The sequence below is a fragment of the Lissotriton helveticus genome, chromosome 2_1 (genome assembly GCF_964261635.1).
Source record: "Lissotriton helveticus chromosome 2_1, aLisHel1.1, whole genome shotgun sequence".
Taxonomy (NCBI): Eukaryota; Metazoa; Chordata; class Amphibia; order Caudata; family Salamandridae; genus Lissotriton; species Lissotriton helveticus.
In genome coordinates this window covers 786,757,071-786,778,599 of record NC_136059.1, presented here as the reverse complement: position 1 = coordinate 786,778,599, position 21,529 = coordinate 786,757,071, and the positions used below count along the sequence as shown (strand labels likewise).

The 21,529-nt window shown below is 43.2% G+C and overlaps 1 protein-coding gene across 7 annotated transcripts in view; it reads right to left on the bottom strand.

Annotated features, from left to right (window-relative positions):
- APC (APC regulator of Wnt signaling pathway) overlaps positions 1-21,529 on the bottom strand; it is an 897,802-nt gene that overhangs the window by 82,373 nt on the left and 793,900 nt on the right. For all 7 annotated transcript variants that reach the window (XM_078675503.1, XM_078675505.1, XM_078675507.1 and 4 more), the window contains one exon: positions 8,167-8,283. In XM_078675503.1, coding sequence (XP_078531629.1) covers positions 8,167-8,283 — 117 coding nt within the window. The remainder of the gene's footprint in view (positions 1-8,166; positions 8,284-21,529) is intronic.

Here is a 21,529-nt window from a genome sequence, read left to right as displayed (position 1 = left end):
GGTTTTAAAAACTAAGGTGAAAAAGAATGGCAAATGGTGTCTTGAGACCTTAAGCAAGAGACAAAATTAGGGGATGGGGTCCAGCATCCAAGACCTTTGAAGCGCAGGATCAGCATTTTTTTAACCCACTGATATGCCCCATAAGAAGAAGCCCAGTAATAAATGCAAGGAAGCAAGTATACATGAGAAAACTCATGGACACAAAAAAAAAGCACGAATGTGCCAATAAACTGGTGCTTTGACCCAATGAGCAAATGCTTTATTTACTCGGAAAGGGACTCCGCAAAAGCTAATGGAAACGGAGGAAACCATGGATTCTCTTTACTTCTTAAACTGCTTCATTTTTTTTTATAGTATAAGGAAAATGCTACTTACCAGTATGCATCTGTTCTCGGCATGTAGAGCTGCAGAATTGCACACTATGCATAGATGGCCACCTAGAGTTGGGCCCGGATGTTTGCAGCTTGTTTTTCTTGTAGAAAATCTTTGGAAGTCACAAGATAGGTGACTCCTCCTTTGGGTGATACTGGGCCTGGGCATCGGCTCCATCCCCAGATTGTTTTTCGCCATTAGGGAAGTGATGGAGCTAAGAGATAGTGATGACCATGTGTGTTTGTATCTAATGACGATAACACTGGAACAGATAAAGGTAACTGGGGAGGTGGGTGGGAGTGTGTAATTCTGCAGCTCTACATGCCAAGAACAGATGCATACTGGTAAGTAGCATTTTCCGTTCGAGGCATATGAGCTGCAGATTGCACACTATGCATAGATTGTATAGCAGAACCCACGTTAGCGGCGACCACCCGTATCTGTTGCAGTTGTTTGAAATAGTGTTTTAAGTACAGCTTGGCCAACAGTGGCTTGTTGCTCTGTTTGCACATCTACACAATAGTGTTTTGTGAATGTGTGCGGTGTAGACCATGTGGCTGCTTTGTAGATGTTTTCTAAGGGAATGTTCCCTAATAATGCCATGGAAGCCCCTAGTTTCCTTGTAGAATGGACTTTTGGAGGAATTGTTAGTGTACGCTTAACTTTGTGATAACATATCCGGCAATACCAGATTTTGATATTGGGTTGCCTTTATGCGGTGGTGAAAAAGATACAAAAAGCTGTTTTGTTTTCCTAAAGCTTTGTGTTCTCTCTATGTAGTATAGTAATGCTCTTTTGACATCTAAGGTGTGCAGAGCTCTTTCTGCTACTGTTTGTGGCTGCGAGAAAAAAACTGGCAGTTCCACAGATTGGTTTAGATGGAATGGCGAAATTACTTTTGGAAGGAATTCAGGGTTTGTACGAAGAACAACCTTATTGTGTTGCATTTGCAGAAAATGTTCTTGAATGGTAAATGCTTGCATTTCATTAACTCTTCTTAAAGAAGTAATGGCTACTAGGAAAGCCACTTTCCATGTGAGAAATTGCAATTCGCATTTATGTAAAGGTTCATATGGAGGTCCCATGAGACGTGTGAGCACTATGTTTAAGTTCCACACAGATGAAGGTGGTATTCTTGGAGGTATTATTCTTTTGAGACCCTCCATGAAAGCTTTAATGGCTGGTACTTTAAAAAGAGACAGATGTTGTCTATTTTGTAAGTAAGCTGCAATGGCAGCTAGGTGCAACCTGATAGATGTGTAGGCTAAATTACACGTTTGAAGGTGTAGTAAATAGATGTGTTAGATGGACACATCTAGGGAATTTATGTTGTTGTTTTGACAGTATATTACAAAACGTTTCCACTTAGCAGGATAACATGCTCTAGTGGTGGGACGCCTTGCTTCCTTGATAACATTCATGCACTCTTGAGGGAGTTTAAGATACCCAAACTATGACTTCAGGAGCCAGATCGCAAGGTTGAGCTGAGCTGGGTCCGGGTGCCTGATCTCTCCATGTTTCTGAGTTAAAAGATGTGGAGATAGGTTTAGTTTTTGATGTGGTACCACAGATAGCTGAAGCAGTGTGGTGTACGACGGTTGTCTGGCCCACGTTGGAGCTACTAGTATAAGCGAGTGTTGCTGCATCTTGCGTACTAGTAAAGGAATCATTGGTAGAGGAGGAAAAGCGTACGCAAATAGTCCTGACCAGTTCATCCATATCGCATTGCCTTTGGCCAATGGGTGTGGGTATCTGGCGGCGAAGTGTGGGCATTTTACGTTGTCGTGGGTGGTGAAGAGGTCTATCTGAGGTTGTCCCCACATTTGAAAGAACGGATGAAGAACTTGTGGATGAGGTTCCCACTCGTGCATCTGCTGAGTCTGCCGACTTAGCAGATCTGACAAGGTGTTTTGAACCCCTGGGACGTGTTGGGCTATTAAGAAGATGTTCTGAGGTATAGCCCACCTCCATATCTGCTGAGCTAGTTGAGAGAGCTGCAGAGAGTGTGTCCCTCCTTGTTTGTTTATGTAATACTTGGCTGTCATATTGTCTGTGCGGACTAAGACAGTCTTGTTTGCAATTTGTTTTTGGAATGCTTTTAGAGCTAGAAACACAGCTAACAACTCCAGATGGTTGATGTGGAGTAGTTTTTGCATTGGTGTCCCCTTTCCCTGCGTGGTGTGATGCAGTAGGTGGGCTCCCCGGCCGAAGAGCGATGCGTCTGCTGTTAGTATTATTTGTGGAACTGGCTCTAGGAACAGTCGGCCTTTTGACAGGTTTTTTGTGTCCCACCATTGCAGAGAGCAATGAGTCAGGCTGTCTACCAACACTAGGTCTGTTAACTGACCCTGAGCCTGGTTACACTGACGTGCTAGACATTCTTGAAGTGGGCGCATTTGCAGTCTTGCGTGAGGTACTATGAATATGCAAGAAGCCATCATCCCTATGAGTTGCATAAACATTTGAGCTGGAAGCGAGTGTTGTGATTTGAATTTTGTTAGGAGCGTTTGCACAATTGTTATCCTTGCTGGAGAGGGATAAGCTAGTGTTAGTTAAGTATTGATTGTAGCTCCTAGGTACTGTTGTGTGTGCGATGATAGCAGATGTGACTTGGTGTAATTTACTGTGAAGCCCAAGTTGTGGAGTAACAGTATTGTATTGTGAGTGTGTTGTACACACTGGCTGTACAACTGTGCTTTTATGAGCCAGTCGTCTAGATATGGGAAGAAGTGGATGCGCTGTCTTTTTAAGTGTGCTGCTACCACTGCTAGACATTTGGTGAACACTCTTGGCGCTGTCGTTACTCCGAATGGGAGTACTTTGAATTGGTAGTGCTGTCCTTCTAGCACAAATCTTAGATACTTTCTGTGCGCCTGGTGAATTGGGATGTGAAAGTAGGCGTCTTTGAGATCTAGTGTGACAAGAAAGTCGTTCTGCAACAGGAGTGGAAGGACTTGCTGAAGTGTGACCATATGGAAATGATCTGACTGTTTGTAAGCGTTTAGAGGTTTGGGGTCTAGAATAGGTCTCAGAGATCCGTCCTTCTTTGGAATTAAGAAGTATAGGAAATACTTCTATTGCATTTTTCTGCAGGAGAGAAAGTACTTCTTGTCTGAGCAGCGTTAAATGATCTTGTGACATTGGACGCTGTTTGGGTGGTATGTTTGGGGGGTAGATGTTAGTTCTAGAGAGTAACCTGACTGAATTATTTGAAGCACCCACTTGTCTGATGTGATGTCTTCCCAGGCTGGTAGGTATTGCTGTATCCTTCCCCCGACAGGAGTGGAATGGGGCGGGGGAAGGGGAGGGGAGTCATTGGGTAGGGGTGGAGGCAGAGCGTGAGTTGTTCTTGCCTCTGCCTTTGTTGTTGTTACCTCAGTAACCTCCCTTTTGGTAGCCCTTACTGTAGGTAGACTCAGTGGGGCTTTTGTACCATGTGGAAGGTGTGTCTGATGAGCACCCTCTGTTTGCACCTCTATATGTGGAGCGACGAAATGAACGTCTGGGAGCCTGCGACTACAGGGCTCCCATAGATTTTGTTGTGTCGGTGTCTTTCTTCATTTTTTCGAGGGAGACATCCACATTGGGTCCAAATAAGTGTTGCTCATCGAATGGTTGATTGAGTATAGCACTTTGGACCTCTGGCTTGAAGCCAGATATACGCAGCCAAGCATGCCTGCGCAGCAGGACGCTAGTATTGATGGCTCTGGAGGCTGTGTCTGCTGCATCTAGAGCACAGCGGATAGATGTGTTAGTGATAATTTTCCCTTCTTGAATTAGCTCACTAGCTCTATCTTTAAATTTATCAGGGAGATGTTGCATTATGTCTTCGAGCTCATCATAATGTGCCCTATCATAGCGTGCTAGTAAGGCTTGTATGTTGGCAATGCGCCACATGTTTGCTGCTTGTAAGGCAGTTCTTTTCCCTGACGCGTCAAGGAGTTTAGACTCCTTGTCTAGTGGGGGAGCTTCGCCTGATGTTTGAGAGTTAGCTCTTTTACGTGCGTTAGATACAGCTAGAGAGTCTAGGGGACTGGTGCCTTTGTATATGCTGGGTCAGATGGTGCAGCTTTATACTTTTTCTCTACTCTTGGGTTCATGACTCGAGTTCTGACTGGATCTTTAAAGACCTCAGAGGCATGTTTAACCACGCCTTTGAGGATTGGCAAGATTGTTGAGGACCTTTGTGCGGTGTCAAATGAGTCTAGCAGGAAGTCCTCCTCTACTGCATCGGAGTGCATATCTACCCCATGGTATTGTGCTGCTCTAATCAGTAACTGGTTAAACCCCATAGTGTCTTCTGGCGGTGAAGGCCTAGAGGGGTATATGTCATCTTGAGGTACATTTGGAACGTCTGGTGTATTATAGTTGTCCCATGGGTCTGGCGAGGCTGGGGGATAATATGGCTCCTCTAGGTTAGCCCCTATATCTGATATGTCGTCCCCATTATCATCATGTGTGCTAAATGGTGTAGGGGAGCGAGGTGATGAAATATGGGGGGAGGGATTGGGTGCAGGAGACGGGGAAGGCACATGCATAGGTGATGTAGCAATGTCCTTCTTTGGAGCCGGAGCTGGTGCTGGTGCCTCTGATGGTCGTTTCTTTGAGAACGTCAATCGACTAGTTTTGGGATCTTTTATGAGAGTCTTTTGCCTTGGGTCTGGAGTAAACAAGTCTCTTTCAGGAGTGTGACCTTTCAGCATGGAAGCTTGTTTTGGCGCCGTAGCGGCTTCTTAGGACCTCTTATCTTTAACCCCTTTAGTGCTGCCGTCGGCCGTTGCAAGCACTACCTCCGTAGTGCTGCGCACGTTCAACGGGCTCCACCCGTTTCTTAGAACGTTCAGCACTGGCGCTGAACGTTCGAAGCAAGAAACGGGTTAATGGGGGAAGCCGGGGTCTTTTTCGGTTCCGAAGTCTTTTTCGGTTCCAAGGGTTATTTCGAGTCCGATACTTTTTTCGGATCCAATGTGTGCTTCGGCTCCAGTGCTTTCTTGGGGTCAGAAGCTTTGTGTGGCTCCGAAGTTGTTTTGAGTGCCGAGGGAACTGGGTGTTTCGACGCCGATGGCTTCGGTGGGGTACTAGATGATTTCTTCGGTGCCGGTGAGTGTGGGCTGACACCGAGTGGGGGTTGACTCGAGCCCGAGTCGCCCGAAGGCTTTATTGACTTCTTGGCCGAGCCCGAAGGTGGGGCCGTCGAAGTAGTGTCTCGGTGTGCACCCGAGCCCGAGGGTGTGACCGCAGCATTTTTAGTGTGTGTCGAGGGAGGGTCGGGGTCGACGGTCTTACTTACGACCCGCTGCGCTGGGGTCACGTCCTCGACATCAGAATCTTCTGCCTCTGAGTTGCTGTCGACGTCGTGCTGTTCTGGGATGTCAACGCATTTCTGGAAGATGTCGTCCGGAATCAATGCTAAAGATCGAGCCATTGTTCTTCTGGCTCTCCGGTCCCGGATAGTCTTTTTGGAGTGGAAGGAGGCACAGGCTGAACAGTCCTTTGCCTCGTGCTCCGGAGAGAGGCAGAGGTTACAGACCTCGTGGAGGTCGGTGTGGGGAAACTTTGACCCACATCGAGGACACTTTTTAAATGACGTCCTTTCCATTAGCTGGAGTCTAGGCTTAGTTGGGCCCGAAGGCCGTAGTCGACGACAGGAATCTACGTTCTTGGTCTTGAAGAGTAGTGTCGACTGGAAAACCCTTTCGAGAGTAGTTTCTTGAAGCCGGTGAGGATTGCGCGCCGACGGTAATCTGTTCCAACAAGGAGCGCAGGAACCACATCCGAGCCCGGTGGCGGAAAAAAACAATCTGGGGATGGAGCCGATGCCCATGCGCAGTATCACCCAAAGGAGGAGTCACATATCTCGTGACTTCCAAAGACTTTCTACAAGAAAAACAAACTGCAAACATCCGGGCCCAACACTAGGTGTCCATCTATGCATAGTGTGCAATCTGCAGCTCATATGCCTCGAACACAACGTTCTTCTGTGGTGATCAATTTCGGATGATTATACATAAATAATAGTCTCAGACCATGGTTTAACTTTGTTACTCGATGTACATTGGACTAGGCTCCATAGTCTAGGATGATGTCCATTAAAAAGAGCGCTATATGGGAGAGGTCAGGTGGTGGGCCATAGGTTAGCAAAACTAGGAGGCTCTATACTGGTCCAGACTTAACTGTCAGGTTGAGGGTTGCCAGAGGTACTTAGAGACAGCTGCAGAAGAGACTGAGATTAAGATTCAGCCTTAGGAGAAAGCTGCCACACGACTGAGAACAGTCTAACACAGCAATGCCCCGAGCATACCTGGCAATGTGGCCGTCGGCATCACTGCACTTAGTGAAATCATAGTTCTGCTGACGGCAACATCGTGCTGGGGTGCCACATATGTTGGTGTTGATAAAGGGAGCGACATGAATGTATCAGTAGAGAGTTACTTAACCCCTTCCGCGCTAATGACAAAGCCAGCTCGTCATGGGCGTTACCTGCGCTACGCGGATGACGAGCTGGCTTTGTCATAAACAAGCCATTTTTTAAATTCCAGCGCACAGCGGGAAAACGCGGAAGCGGTTAACAGGCAGCTTCATGAACATGCTGTGGGATGCACGGTGGGAACAGTGGCCCTTGAGCTCCGTCCATTTTCATGAAGGGAGAAGCCTGCAATTGGAGAGGTAAACATTATCTTGGAGATAGGCATGGGGCAGAGCCTTGTACAAGACCTGCAGCTGAAAGAGAGAAAGGGCAAACACCCCAAAAATAGCAACCTGCACACTTAAAATGAGAAGGATAAATGACAGGCAGCTGGCAAAAATAGAGCAACCCATGACAAGAAAGAGAGAAAGGAATTGTTATTAAGAGGGCAGACTAATAAGAAGGATAGGCTTTCCTCAATTTATCTTAATACTATGAGTATATTTATTTTGCAGAAAGTGCACCAGCCTGAAAAATGCACTTGTAGCCAGCTGAAGTCTCTCTTGTATTGTGCCATGTAGTGATTCCCACTGTTTCTACTAGAAGCCCATTAGATCTGTCCGACTCCTTTCTAGGACATTACTCAAGAATCTGCAGATAAGACACCCTCCAATGATTCTAAAGCCAATTAGTATGGGAAACCAAAAATGTGCTGGATTAAAAAGAATATCAAAGGCCCCTCAATTCCTGATAAGCCCAGCCACACAAGTGGGGTACAACTTTTTACCAGGAGAAATGCGTGAACAGCAGTGGTAGGCCTTTTGTGGATTGCTGCGCATTGCAGAATTTTCCTTTGAAGAAATGGGAGCAAAGTGTGTGATTGTAGTCAAACTGAGGTCTGCAAGGAATTAGAGTGTAGGGGGAAGGGATTTAGAGAAGGATGTTGGATTGTTAGGGTGAGGGTATGTGCCAATGCTTGGATGGGGAAGCAGAAAGATTGCTGGGCCTGTGTCTACTGGGTTTCTCCTCCCCGGTTCTGGGGGCAGTTAAGCCACTTGAGCAGCGATCAAAGTAAAATCAGAACATGCTTAATGGCGCAGTGTTTTTTCATTTTATTTACTGTGATGAGAATCACAGCAAACAGAAAAAAATTAAACTTGAGACGTGACATGACCTTACATCCGGCTTTCTTTTTCAAAAAGAAAATGTTTCTGGTGCTTGAATCGACCCATTGCACCATGGAAGTAATGTGGCAAATGTGTTGTCCACTGCATTAAGGAGGTTAATATGAAATGCATGTGCATCTATGAAAGGCCAATGCTAATAAATAGTAATATTGGTAATGTAAATACATTTAACATGTATGACAAACGCAATGTGTGACTTACTTTTTTAACTTCTAAAGCACATTCCATTAAAGCTCTCACACTTCCAACCTCACGTAAAGTTTTCTTACTGTTCACATCCGCTCTCCAAGACAAATTTCGCAAAACGCTGGCAATGACCTGAAAAATATAAATGAAGACAATATTAACTGCTGCTGAATAAAATATTCCCTGGCACGAAAATCTTATTTGTTCTATGTGACTGGGGAGAGACGCCCTGCAGAACAGAGCTGTACTGCTAAACGCATCTTTAAGAATGAACTTTTACCTTTACAGATAAGAACGTGAGCACTTGCAGCGAGAAGGTGTCATGAACCAGCAGGCGATCAGACTTGGAAGTCTTTAATGTAGCTTAGACTGTCTTATAATTGCCCTTTGAGTTAATGATGTGTACAGTCATCCCTGCAGCACTCCCTTTGGTGTACCCCAGTGATGGGAAACAAAGTTTATAATTTTATAGAAGACGGCAGTACTTTCTCTTGATCAAGTAGTTATGTGGACTTGTTTATCAGCAGCTGAATCAAAATTATTCCTAGTTTTTTTGCCCGGAGCTGCACCCTCAGGTTAGCACTTTCACCAATTCAAAATTACTACTTTTCAGCCCTTCCTAAAAATACTTGGGTAATTTATAACTTTCCCTAAAATTACCCAGGAGTGGAGATGGAAAAGTAAAAATGTCTCCTGGAATATTTGGGAGAAAACTGCTCTTTCGCTAAATATTCTAGGACTGGAATTAGAATAGTAAATGTGACCTTCCAGTGTCCACCACAGCCACTACTGCCCTGAGGGTGCAGCTCAGGGCAAGAAACATGACTGAGGTGAATCAAACTACCTTCTTAACTGATTTAGAAGCAGTAAAAGTGCACTTTTTCACACAACTACTACAAAGTGAAATTTGTGTGTGTTATTTGTGAGATAGACCCAACTACTATTAGGACTAGGTAAAGATAAGCCAAAGGTCTGCTATACATTAACATGTAAAACCATTGTATCTTAAGAGGGTGTACTTTGTTCTTCACATCTATATGCCTATCAGTATTTTACCATTTCCCTTCCCTCATAAAATGTCAGAAGTATAGCCTGGAATACAGTGAGTATGTAAATGCATTAACCAAAGTGCATAATCTCCAATTACATTAGCTGACCTCAATTTCTGGTGGTGAAGCCAGTCAAACTCTGAACTATGTCATTAGTTCAATAAAATGAATCTGCAGTTTGTTTTGTGTAGTATGTTTATGTTAACAGTATATTTTAAAATGCAATTGTAGAACATTTAGATTTATCAAAACTATTTAATATCTGGGTTTGATGGTGGCCCCTCTACTTTTTACTTCATCGCCATAAAGATTTGTTTGAGAGGTTTGTGATGCACAAGATACATGTGAAGAGACATCTTGTCTTTACGTACTTCCTTTTCAGTAAGTAGGCCGAGGCAAGTTAATTTAACGTTGTCCTAATAGGGGTGGCTGAAAGAAGGCTACAGCTAATTTGCACCAGACAGTGGATTTATTGCTTTTAATACAGCTCAAGAGGGAAAGCAGTGCTTTCAAAACGAACTGTGTGTATTCCCCACCTTCTCCTGCTACAAAGTGGCATTATATATTTATGCAAAGCAACCCTTGCCAGTCTCACCCAACAGCACTGAACATACGACAAAAGGAAACTAGGAAATAAGCACATATACAATATAGTTTGAAGATCAACCATTTCAAAAGCCAATAGCATAACTCATCCTGACACAAAATGGGTAAAATGATATTAAAAGCTTAATGACAATGAAATATCTCTTAACTCCTTAGAAAAAAAGGATCTAGCTTTAGAGACCAGAAATTAGTTCCAACACTTAGGCACCAATCACGAATCAAACAAGTATCAGTCAGTCAACCAATCAGTCGAGCATTTTAACAGCAAAGCACACCTACTGGCTTTGAAAATACTTTTTGCTGATTCTCTTCCACAATAGCTAAAAGAATCAATAAAAAAGAAAATTGATGAAGTATATTTAAGCATGAGTTTGTATACACGATAATGCTCTGCTGGCCTAGTGTGGTTATGATTATATGCACTAACGTCATCACGTTGGCGTGCATATGGCATAAGGTCGCCCGAATTTAGACTTTTTAGGTCGAGCTTTGGCAGCGCATGCACTGCTCTGCTAGGCATGTTGTATTCGATTATGGACTTAAAGCCCCACTCACTCTTCGCCCATATTTGTCATTGGCTCGTGTCATTGTCCTTCGTAAATGCTGGTTTCTGATTTGTTATTAGGCTTGTCAGTCCATCCTTAGTACCGCCTTCTCTTCATTAGTAACCTCCCATGAAGACTGGCCCTTTTACTTCTGTTGTTACACAGTAGTGTGCAGTACTGCAGCATTGCTGATGCTCAGCATGGCTAAATGTTAGTGGTATGGCGTGGAGCAGAGTGGCATAGAGAAGAGTCGAGAGGCACAGAGTGGAGTGGCACAGAGCAGAGTGGAGAGGCATAGAGCGGAGTGGCATAGGACAGACTGGAGTGGCAGTGGTTGGAGTGGCAATGGTCAGAGTGGATTGGCATAGAGTAGAGGGGCATAGAATTACATGGAGTGGCATAGAGTAGAGTAGAGAAGAGTGGCGTGGAGTGGCGTACAGTGGAGTGGCGTAGAGCGGCGAAGAGTGGAGTGGCACAGAGTAGAGTGGAGTGGCAGAGTGGAGCGTCCTGGCAGAGAAAGAGATGGCCTAGAGTGGAGTGGAGTAGAATAGACAAGTGGAGTGGATTAGAGTGGCATAGATTAGAGTAGAGTACATCTGAGAAGAAAAGAGTGACGCAGCATGGAGTAGAGGGATGTGGAGGATCTGACCACTCCTATAATTGTTAACCTATGGCCCACCAACTGACCACTCCCATACAGCCCATCACTCTACTCCATGCTGAGGGACATGGAGTAGAGGGACGTGGGTGGCGTGGTGTAGAGTAGAATGGAGTGGTATAGAGTGACAGAGTTAAGGGGCCTAGAGTAGACTAGCATTGTATGGAGTGGCAGAGAATGGAGTGGCGTAGAATACAGTGGTGTAGCATAGAACAGAGTGGCATGCGTAGAGTGGATTGGAGCAGCACAGAAAGAAGTAGCACAGAGTGCCTTGGAGAGGAGAGGCGTAGAGTGGCTTGGAGTAGAGTAGAGCACAGTGAAATGAAGCACAATGGTGTGGTTTGGAGAGGCACAAAGTAGATTTAAGTTATGCGGAGTGGCGCAGAGAGGAGTAGAGTGACGTAGCATAGAATAGAGTACCGTGGAGTACTACAGTTGTAGGTGCAAGTAACAAACAAGGAACCAAACTTAACATAAATGCAAAGGTATAAGGCATAAAGGGGAATGTAGAAAACAGCTGGAGAACTGGAAACAAAGGCAGTGTCCTGAAACATCTGTGCTCAGTGATATAAAAATATTTTAAAAGATGTATATAAAAGCGCATCACAGTATGTTCAGCGGCTGGACTCTCATTAAGATATATCAATCTGTACTAGGTCTCTGCACCACACAAAGAAAAGGAAGTGACGCTTGGCATGAGCTGTCCAATTAGTAGGCAGTAAAGAAGAGTGACAATGAAGCCAACGATTGGTAAGCAACAGGCGGATTTTAAGTCCTTTATTGTAAATAATATGCCTAGCAAGCAAGAGCTCATGAATGTGCTGTAGCATGAGAGACTTAAAAAGGGAGGTATCGGGGGACGGAAGGAAGTCAATGCCACTGAGGGGGCTGGATCAAAAGGCAGGACAAATAAAGAATAAGGAGGAAAATAAGAATCTGTTGACTATGCTCGCAATGGTGAGCAGCAGAAGGGTGACTCGGAGACGGTGGCGGCTACTTCATTACAGAGTAGTGGAGGACAGCAGCATGGAATCCTCCAGAAAGACCGAACTGTTCCGGACATTTTAAAAAAGAAACCTGTATTGCGAAGTAAACCCGAGGAGCAACTGGATAATCAACTTACAGGTCAGGTGTTTGGGGGTGGGGGGGAGGTTGCAACAATGTTTCAGCAGTAGCTGTTGGAGAAGAGAGTGTCGTGAATAAAACAGCAGTCCCGAGCAGTGCTACTGTATCAACTAACAGCTTTGTTAGTAACAATGAGAGGGTGGCGGCAGTTGACTCTGACTCTGGCATGCATGTTAGTTTAAAGTCTGGGATTAAAATGCTAAAAGCGGTGGGGGATCCACAGAACCTACAGAAACCTGAGAACTTTGCAGAGGAGATATTGAATGATATGGAACCTGCCGGATCTGGTGCGAAGTTTTATTCAATGTTTGACATTTCCAATTTGTCAGAGAATGAGAATGAGAGTGAGAGTGCTGTAGGTGATTGGGCGGATGAAAATGGTTCTCAGCGAGATGAAGATTATCCAAGCTCTGAGTTCTCGATGAATCAAGAGACAGTTTGAAAGACACAAGATACATGTAATCTTTTCTTGAAAGAGAATCCGACCCCTGCTGGCCAGCTTGTATGGGACTGTTCACCCTTATCTCAGCCTGATGGCGAAGGTGTTGGCGCTAGCTCTGGTGTGAAGGTTGATGGTGACAGCGAAATCACGCTTAATACAATATATAAAGTGATAATGGCACACAGAGAAGAAACTAAGGCTGAAGGCTTGCCGACCCAGGGTGCGGTGTGCAAGTTGTAGAATACTGTGCGTCGAATTGCCAAGTCGTGTACGGAAATATCAACGAGGATTGGGGAGGCGGAGGAGAGGATATCTGTAATGGAAGACCAGTTAGTCCAACAGAAGGCGACGATTACAGCATTACAAGAAATTAAGGAAAACACTAATTGGAAGCTAACTGACTTGAAAAATCGATCTAGACGGAATAACCTCCGCGTGTTGGGGATTCCTGAGGACAGGGAGGGGAAGGATGTGAGACAATATGTTATTGGGTTGTTTTCTGAAGCTTTTCCTGATTTAAAGCAATGGAATTGGGAGACTGAGATCATTAGAGCACACAGAATTCCTTTTGTTCAGAGAGTGAAAGCAGGAGGGTCTAATGAAAAACCTAGGGTTATCCTGATCTGCCTGAATAATTATCTGTTACGTGAAGCTTGGTTTGATTTGGCTAGGCCAGACAGGAGGAGGACTGGTAAGGGGTGCGACTTCTTCGTACGTCCAGACTTTTGTCAGGCTACAATCCAACAGAGATGGAGGCTTCGCCAAATGATCTCAGCTTTTCAGTCTAAAGGGGGCAGGTTTTTTTGCTGCATACTGCAAAGTTAAAAGTGATATACAAGGGGAAGACTCAGTATTTTGTGTTAGAAATATTGTCAGAAGGATTTTTGCAGGCAATGTGAAGTTAACATGCATCTAAATTAGTTATATGGGGCTTTCAACAGCCTTTAGAATGGTTCAATGTGAGAAAAGTTTGTTTAGGGAGGGTCACGGGGGCGGGGGGTTGCGGGAGTGCGCATTTCACAATCCACTTTCCATCATTGAGGACATGGTCTTTACGCCTCTATTGGCGGGGAAGGGGGCAGGGGGTGGGTGGCTGTTGGGTGAGGGGCAGGGGGTGGGTGGCTGTTGGGGGAGGGGCAGCAGGGTCGTGAAGTAGGCACATTGGACGGGTGGTGGGTGAGATTGAATAGAATGATTATGATACTATTTTGGGTGAAGGAGGAAATGCTTTGGATTAGTTTTACTAGGTTGGGAAAAACAGATAAAATCTCTTAAATGAATCAAGATGGGACGATTTTCTTTTTGTTCTTGGCACATTTGTGGGTTAAACGATAAAAGAAAAAGGTGGGCGCTGGCTCAAATGCTTCAGATCCATCGGTATGATTTGTTATATATACAAGAAACTCATATAGCCTGGAATAACCGCAATTGGTTGAGGGATCTTGATATGGAACTAATAGGGTGTACTAAACAAGGCTCTAATATTAGAGGTGTAGCAATTTTTATGAGACATGGATTGGGAGTAAAGAGGCGGGTAAAAGAGGATACCTATGGGCGCTGGGTCATTGTGGAATTGGGTTTTAATGGCCCCCCTGTGACAGTGTGCTCTGTGTACGGACCCAATCTGGATGATCCGGGTGTGCTACATTATTTAAGTATTGAACTGGCAGATTGGCCGGCCCCCTTAATTCTTTGTGGGGACCTCAATATTCATTTGGAGGGGGATTTTGACATTGGGAGGAATTGCCCCTATATGGGGAAAAAGCCCAAGGTCTTCAAAGCTATTAAAGGCTTAAATCAAAGAGTTTAATTTGATCGATGTATGGGCAAATCAAAAGAACAGGGTCCCAGGCTACGCGTTTTATTCTGCTCCCTATAAGAAGCATGTCTGTTTAGATTATTTTTTTTATCTCAACTGAGGTGGCGATTAATGCCAAAATAGAAATAATGCCGAGGATCATCTCGGATCATAATCCTGTGGTAATGGATTTCGGTTTGAAAGTACAGCAGCAGCATCGACCATGGACTTTCAAACGCAGTCTGTTGCTTGATCCGGATTGCATGTGTATTTGGATTCCAGAATTTTTAAAGATAAATCAGGGTACAGCCTCAGACTCAATTGTCTGGGATGCATTTAAAGCTAGTGTGAGGGGCACTATGATGAGCTACTCTATTGCGATGCAACGTAAGCTTAATATGGAAACTACAGATCGAATGAAGCAACTTAGGCTTTTGGAGGTTCAGCTTATGAATGAACTTTCGCATCAGCAGAATATAGACTATACTCTAAAAGCAATCCCTATCCTGAAAATGAAAATTCATCAACACTTTGTAACAAAGATGGCATCCAAGTTGTCTGTTCATAGGGCTCAGGTTTATGACTTAGGGGAAGATGTAGGCAGAATTTTAGCAAAAAGATTGCGCCAAAGGGAGAATGTGGATCGAATCTCTAGGATATGTGATCATAATGATAGGGTACTGGAGTCGCCAACTGATATTTTGAAGGTCTTTGGTAGATTCTATGCTGGTTTGTACACAGAGGATGTAACAACAAATATAGAAGGGCATATGGAAGAATTTTGTGGCAATCTGGAAACTAATAAAGTTTCAGAGCGTGCTAATGCGGCTCTAGCAGCAGATGTTACATGGGAAGAGGTGGAGGCAGCAATCTTATTACTAGCTAGGGGCAAAGCAGTTGGCCCCAATGGTATTCCACTTGAATTTTACAGAATGTTTCGCCGAGTTTTAATTTTTGAGCTTATGACTCGGTTTCTGAATGTGCAACAAGGGATAGCACCAGAGTCGTGGAGAAAAACAACGATCATTGTATTTTTAAAAAAGGGTAAGCCTGAGCTTTCCCCCTCATCGTATAGACCGATTTCGCTAATCAATTCTGATAGCAAAATATTCTCAAAAATTCTTGCTCGGCGTTTAGGGACAGCTATTGCTCCTCTAGTTTCTACTGTACAACACAGTTTTATTCCCGGGAGGGACACTGCCGGCCATGTAAGGAGGGTTATTACCCTTCTGGATTAGGCACAGGCAAAGGATTCTGCGATGGGGGTGATCCTGTTGGACGCTGTAAAGGCGTTCAACAGGGTCTCCTGGGGCTATCTGTGGGAGGTCCTGCGTTGGAAATGTTTTTGCCCAGAACTAATTCAAGCGGTTAAGACTATATTTCAGCCCGGTGGCCACAATACAGATTTCAGGGCTGGAGTCGGATGAATTTATTATCAGTCTTGGCACACGACAAGGGTGCCCGTGCGCTCCCCTTTTATTTGCTTTATACATTGATTTATTTTTGTGCAAATTAAACTGCCATGAGGATATTAAACCTATTAATTTTAGTGGAGTTGAATATAGAGCATTGGCTTATGCCGATGATATACTTATAGTATCTGGTCAACTGGCAACTGCTCTTCCAGTTATCAAAATTTTAGCGGCACAGTTTGGCTCTTTTTTCGGGGTATAAGCTCAACATCGGCAAAACCCAAGTTCTTTGCTGGGAGCAAGATCCCCCGGTTGGCGTGGTAGTTACATCTGAGGCAACTTATTTGGGAATCAAAATTACCCCTAATGTCGATGAGATCCCAGTCCTGAACATTCTTCCTGTCATGGATAACGTTAATACTACTCTGGAACGTCTGAGTCACCTTCATCTCTCCCTGCATGGTAGATGTAATGTCCTCAAAATGTTTGTTCTTCCCAAATTTTGGTATAGATTTAGAACAATCCCTTAGGAATTTTCTAACTCACTGTTTTTAAAATTAGATAGTTTGTTCAAGATTTTGTGGGGGTATCGGAGAACACGAAGGGCCCATAAGAAAATGATTCTTCCAAGAAATCGCGGTGGCTGGGGTGTCCCGCACTTTATAATGTACTATTGGGCAGCCATGTTGCAGATCATGGGGCCATTGATTTTGGGGAGTAAAGCTCCTATTCCTTTATCTCAGCGACCAACAATCTATGAGCTGATTATGGGTGAGAAAGCTAATGGATGCTTAGTGAAAATTGTAGAGCCATCGTACCTCAAAAAAACAAGATTTAAGACCTCGCGAGCAGCTCAAGGAGCATGAGAACAAATTAAACGGGTATGCAAAATTCCAAAATTGAATTTTTACACTCCGTTTAAGGCCTCTGGGCTGCTCCCCTCAATTTTTAGGGATGACATTTTCAAATGGGACAGAAAAGAAATTTCTTGTTTAGGGGAACTGTTGGATCAAGGGGATTTGATGGTATTTTCAGAGTTTAGAGAAAAGTTTGCCCTGGATAAGGGAGACTTTTTTAAATACTTGCAAATTCGGAGCTTCATGGCTAAATTTGGTTCTAATTAGGGAATTCAATTTGGTAAAAATTGAGTTAATTGAGAAAATGAGGAAGAAGACTCCGATTGGGCAATATTATAAACAATTGGTCAGAGCCCTTCCAGATGATTTGGAAATTTGTCAATTGAAATGGGGGGAAAAATTTGATGTGGTGGGCCTTAATATTAATAGATCGGTGGAACTCGCCAATAGTGTATTAATAACAAGTAGGCATCGTAGCCAGCATTACATGGCCCTGTGGGACTTATATTACTCGCCTAGGAAAGTGTCTCACTGGGGAAAAAACGGCGTGGATAAGTGCAACCGTTGTGGGCTGTTAGCGGCCGATTCCATCCATTTGTTTTTTCCTGTCCAAAATTAGTGGGGATCGATCAGGATTTGGAGTTTTTTTTTTAAATATTTTGTTTCAAAAGCAGATAACCCTTACGTGTGAACTTGTGATTTTGGGGGTAGGTCTGGAGTCATCTCCGTTTATAATGAATAATGCTGAAGTTGCACTTTTGGTTATGATGATGGCAGTTGTTAGAGCATGTATTACTAGTGAGTGGATAAGTTCTGAGCCTCCAACTTTCTTGAACTGGAGAGCAAGATTGCTGGCTATATATAGCTTTGTGGCATCAATTTATAGAAACAAAGGGAGTAGGAAGAGAAGATTGGGTGCTAAAATTTGGGCGCCCATTCGAGATTGGATGTTGGGGGGGCCCGGTGTGTTGAATAGTGCCGAGTAAATTAAATATAGTTTAAGGGTTTAAATGGCTATATTTAAAGTCAAACAGGGTTTGTTATAGTTTAGTCTGTTTTTCTACAGTAATTAATTGTGTATCATTTGCTTGTCATATCTGTTTGTACTTTTTTTGGTTGTTTGTTTACTCCTTCGTCTTATTTTCCCCCCACTTCTCTTTCAGGTTAAAGTGTATTATATTCACTCTGAATTGTATGTACAGTTTCCAATGTGCCTTGGAAGGGGGGGGGCTAAGTAAATGTATAAAATAAAAATATATCAAAAAAGGCACCCAATCAAAAGCAAGGGGCTTTATAAAGACCATTATAAATAATTGTTTTAAGGTATTAGAGGCAATAGGTTTTCAACAAGAGACACCTAGATTCAACTGTAGAAGAGTCCTATGAAAGGATTGTTAGAGTCTTTTCCTTTTTCGTTGTCTTTCTTCTCTTTGCGTTTGTATTTGATTTGACAAAAGCAATTATTGTGATAAACAGTGTTTTTCTAATTACGATACAAATGTATCTTTTTTTTAGACTGAGGATATATAAAAGCCTCAGATCATAAAACGTGTGCAAGAGTTAGTAGATTGTGACATGCAGTCTTCAGATTGATGTACACTGCAGGTGGACAGTATCCTTGTGTATATTACCCCTTTTCCTCCATGTGTATTGATTGAATTGTGATGTGGGGCACTGGGATATGACCCACTGAATCCATTGCGCAGTGTCTGTGGCTAAGAGGAAAGAAATTATAGACATACATTTTATCTAAAGACCTCGCTGCTATCTACAATCGGTGTCTAACAACATTGCACGCACACAAAAATATACAAATTACAGTACCTCAAGAATAGGGCTCCCGGTTTTATGGTATTTATTTTTTCAACATTTCTTTCAGTATTTAGCCCTATTTATTTTTTGACCATCTTAAGGGTATTTATCCATCTTTATTTTGTGTTTTACGAATAAATGGAGTCGTAACATGGTGTATTTCCATATTTAACTGAAAATATGCACTCATACTTTAATGCCTGTTGCGTTTCAGCAAATTAAGCAGCCAATATGGCAGAACACCACACCCACATGTAAATATTAGCTGTATATACAAATGTATGTTACTGTATGCCTACATTTAAAGAAATCTCAACATGTTTTTTTAACTCCCCATGCTGTCTCTCTGCTCTGATGTTGGCTTGGAATTCATTGAGGACAGTGTTGAAAGTCACTCACAAAAAGCACAATGTTCTGTATTTTTCTCCTTTTAAAAATAAATACAGACAGGAAATGCATTGTTTTCCGTCTGTATTTATTTGTAAAAATCAGTAAAACCGGAAAACTGAGAGCCTTACTCATGAATAATGATAAGGAATATGCTACTTTCCCTGTAAGCATCTGTTTGTAGCGTGTAGTGCCGTAGATTCATTTGCTTAGCATTACCCTGCCATCTAGTGTTGGGCTCGGATGATTACAAGTTGTTTTTCTTCTAAGTCTTCGATGTTTACTGCGCATGTTGCTCAGCTCCTTTGCTAGATTGGTATTGGCTCTTCGGATGAGCGTTAGAAAAAGGAACAATCAAGTGACAGAACAAAGACACATTAATATAATTGTGAATGTGTAAAATAGTTTTCTAAATATTATGAAGTATTGCAACCAAAAGCGTTTGGGGAGGAGAGTGGGTGCATATGAATCTATGGCACTACGAGCTATAAATAGATACTTACAGGGTAAGTAATATTCTATTCGTAGCATATGTTAGCCGTAGATACATACATTTAGCATCAAATGTAAAGCAGCGCTTTCCTTTGCGGTGGCTAGTGACTGGTTGAAGTACATGTTTGAAATGTCTTAAGTACAGCTAGGATCACTCTTGCCTGTTGGTGTGTGAATAAATTAACACAGTAGTGTTTGGTAAATGTATGCAGGTTATTCCATGTTGTTGCCTTTCAGATATCCTCTATAGGGATATTTCATAGAACAGCCATAAAGTCTCCTTGCTTATGTGTGGAATGAGCCTGTGGTGGTACTGTAAGTACTCTTTTGGCTTTTTGATAACATGTTTGAATGCATCTAACTATCCATCAAGAAATTCCCACTTTGGATATAGGTGCCCCCTGATGAGGTTTGTTAAAAGCAACAAAAAGTTGTTGTGTTCTATCAATGTAGAACATGATAGCCTTTTTAACATTTAATTTGTGTAGGGCTTGCTCTGCTACTGTGTCTGGGTTAGGAAAGAACAATGGTAGCTCTATGGTCTGACTTGTATGAAAAGCTGAGACCACCTTAGGTAGAAACTTCGGATTAATCCTTAGATCTTATTTGTTTGAGAACATTTTAAAGAAAGGTTATTGCAGAGTAAGTGCCTGTAATTCACGTATCCTTCTAAGAGAAGTGATAGCCACTTCAAAGGTGACTTTCAACGTTAGAAACTGAATTTGACAAGAATGAAGTGATTTGAAATGGGGCCTCGTTAGCCTGATAAGGACAATGTTTAGGTTCCTGGCTGGGGCTAGTGGAGTGGAAGGTGGGATAATTCTTTTGAGTCCTTCCATAAATGCTTTGATTACTGGTATTTTAAGGAGGGACATATACTGCCTATTTTGCACGTAGGCAGCTATGGCTGCTAAGTGTAATCTGATAGACGTGTAAGCAAGCCATGTTGGATGTAGATGGAAGAGGTTTCCTATAGCGACTTGTTCTGTAGATGCTAAAGCTAAATCTGCTTATTTGTACAGTAATCTACAAATATTTGCAATTTTGCAGTGTAACGTGCTCTAGTTGTTGGCCTGTGAGCTTGTTTAAGGATGTCCATACTTTCTTGTGGCAATTTCACAGACTCTAGGACTTCAGGAGCCAAATCAGTAGATTTAGCTGCTTGGGATTTGGATGCATAATTCTCCCTTGATTGTGAGTTAGTAGATGTGGCCAAAGAGGTAGTTTCTCAAGTGGCGCTAAAGATAGTTGCAGTAGGGCTATGAACCATGCCGGTTGTGCCCAGGTTGGGGCTATTAGAATTAGTGACATTTGTGTTAACATCTGAACCAACCTATGGAATCAGTGGGAGAGGAAGGAAGCATTTGGGAAACAGGTGGTAGTGGTTTAGCGCCTAGTTTTCCAGTGTCCGGGTGTAGGGGAAAAAACACAAAAAGAGCCTAGTTTGTCTTGTGAGCACTGAAGAATGGCTTCTTGTTGTGTCTCAGTGTCATCTTTGGTATTTTATGGCATATCTTTAGGTATGTGCTTTCGATGCCAACAGCTTAGGTGCTTGTTTCGATGCTGAGAACTTTGAGGATGACCCATTTTTCAGTTCAAAGGCTTATCTCGGATCCAAGGCTTTTTCAGGATGTAACGCTTTATTCGGATCTATTTTGTGCTGCTTCAGCTTCAACTCTTTACCTGACTTTGAGTGTGCTGATGTGGTGCTTTTTTGGAGCTGTCACCAAAACAAACTTAAAAGCTTTATATTTGTCGACTCTAGTCAAAGGCTTTCAGGCAGACTGGACTTGTGTTGGTGAGCGTGTTGGTGGAGACCTCCATGGCCCGAATGCAGTGGAGCTCCGAAAACCAGTTTAGGTGGTATGGCAGGGGTTTGGGCTTTCACCAAGGTACGCATGTGCCCCTGTGTGGAACTGGCGTCTAAGTCAAAGCTGTCCTCTCTGCTGGCCACCAGTATCTGCACAGTTAGTGGTGCCTTTTGCGCCTCTGTGTGCTCTGTTTCCTGTTCCCCGAAGAGATCTGTTGCTTCTTCTGTGGGTCACTGCATAGTGGTGGGGGCCCCACTGCGCTGCCTTCACTGCCAAAGTGTTTTCTTCAACCAGAACGCCAAGCATGCCTCAATGAAGTCTCATCGTGTTCCGGTGACAAACAGATTGCACACTTTGTGATGATCTTGCCTGAAGTACTTTGCA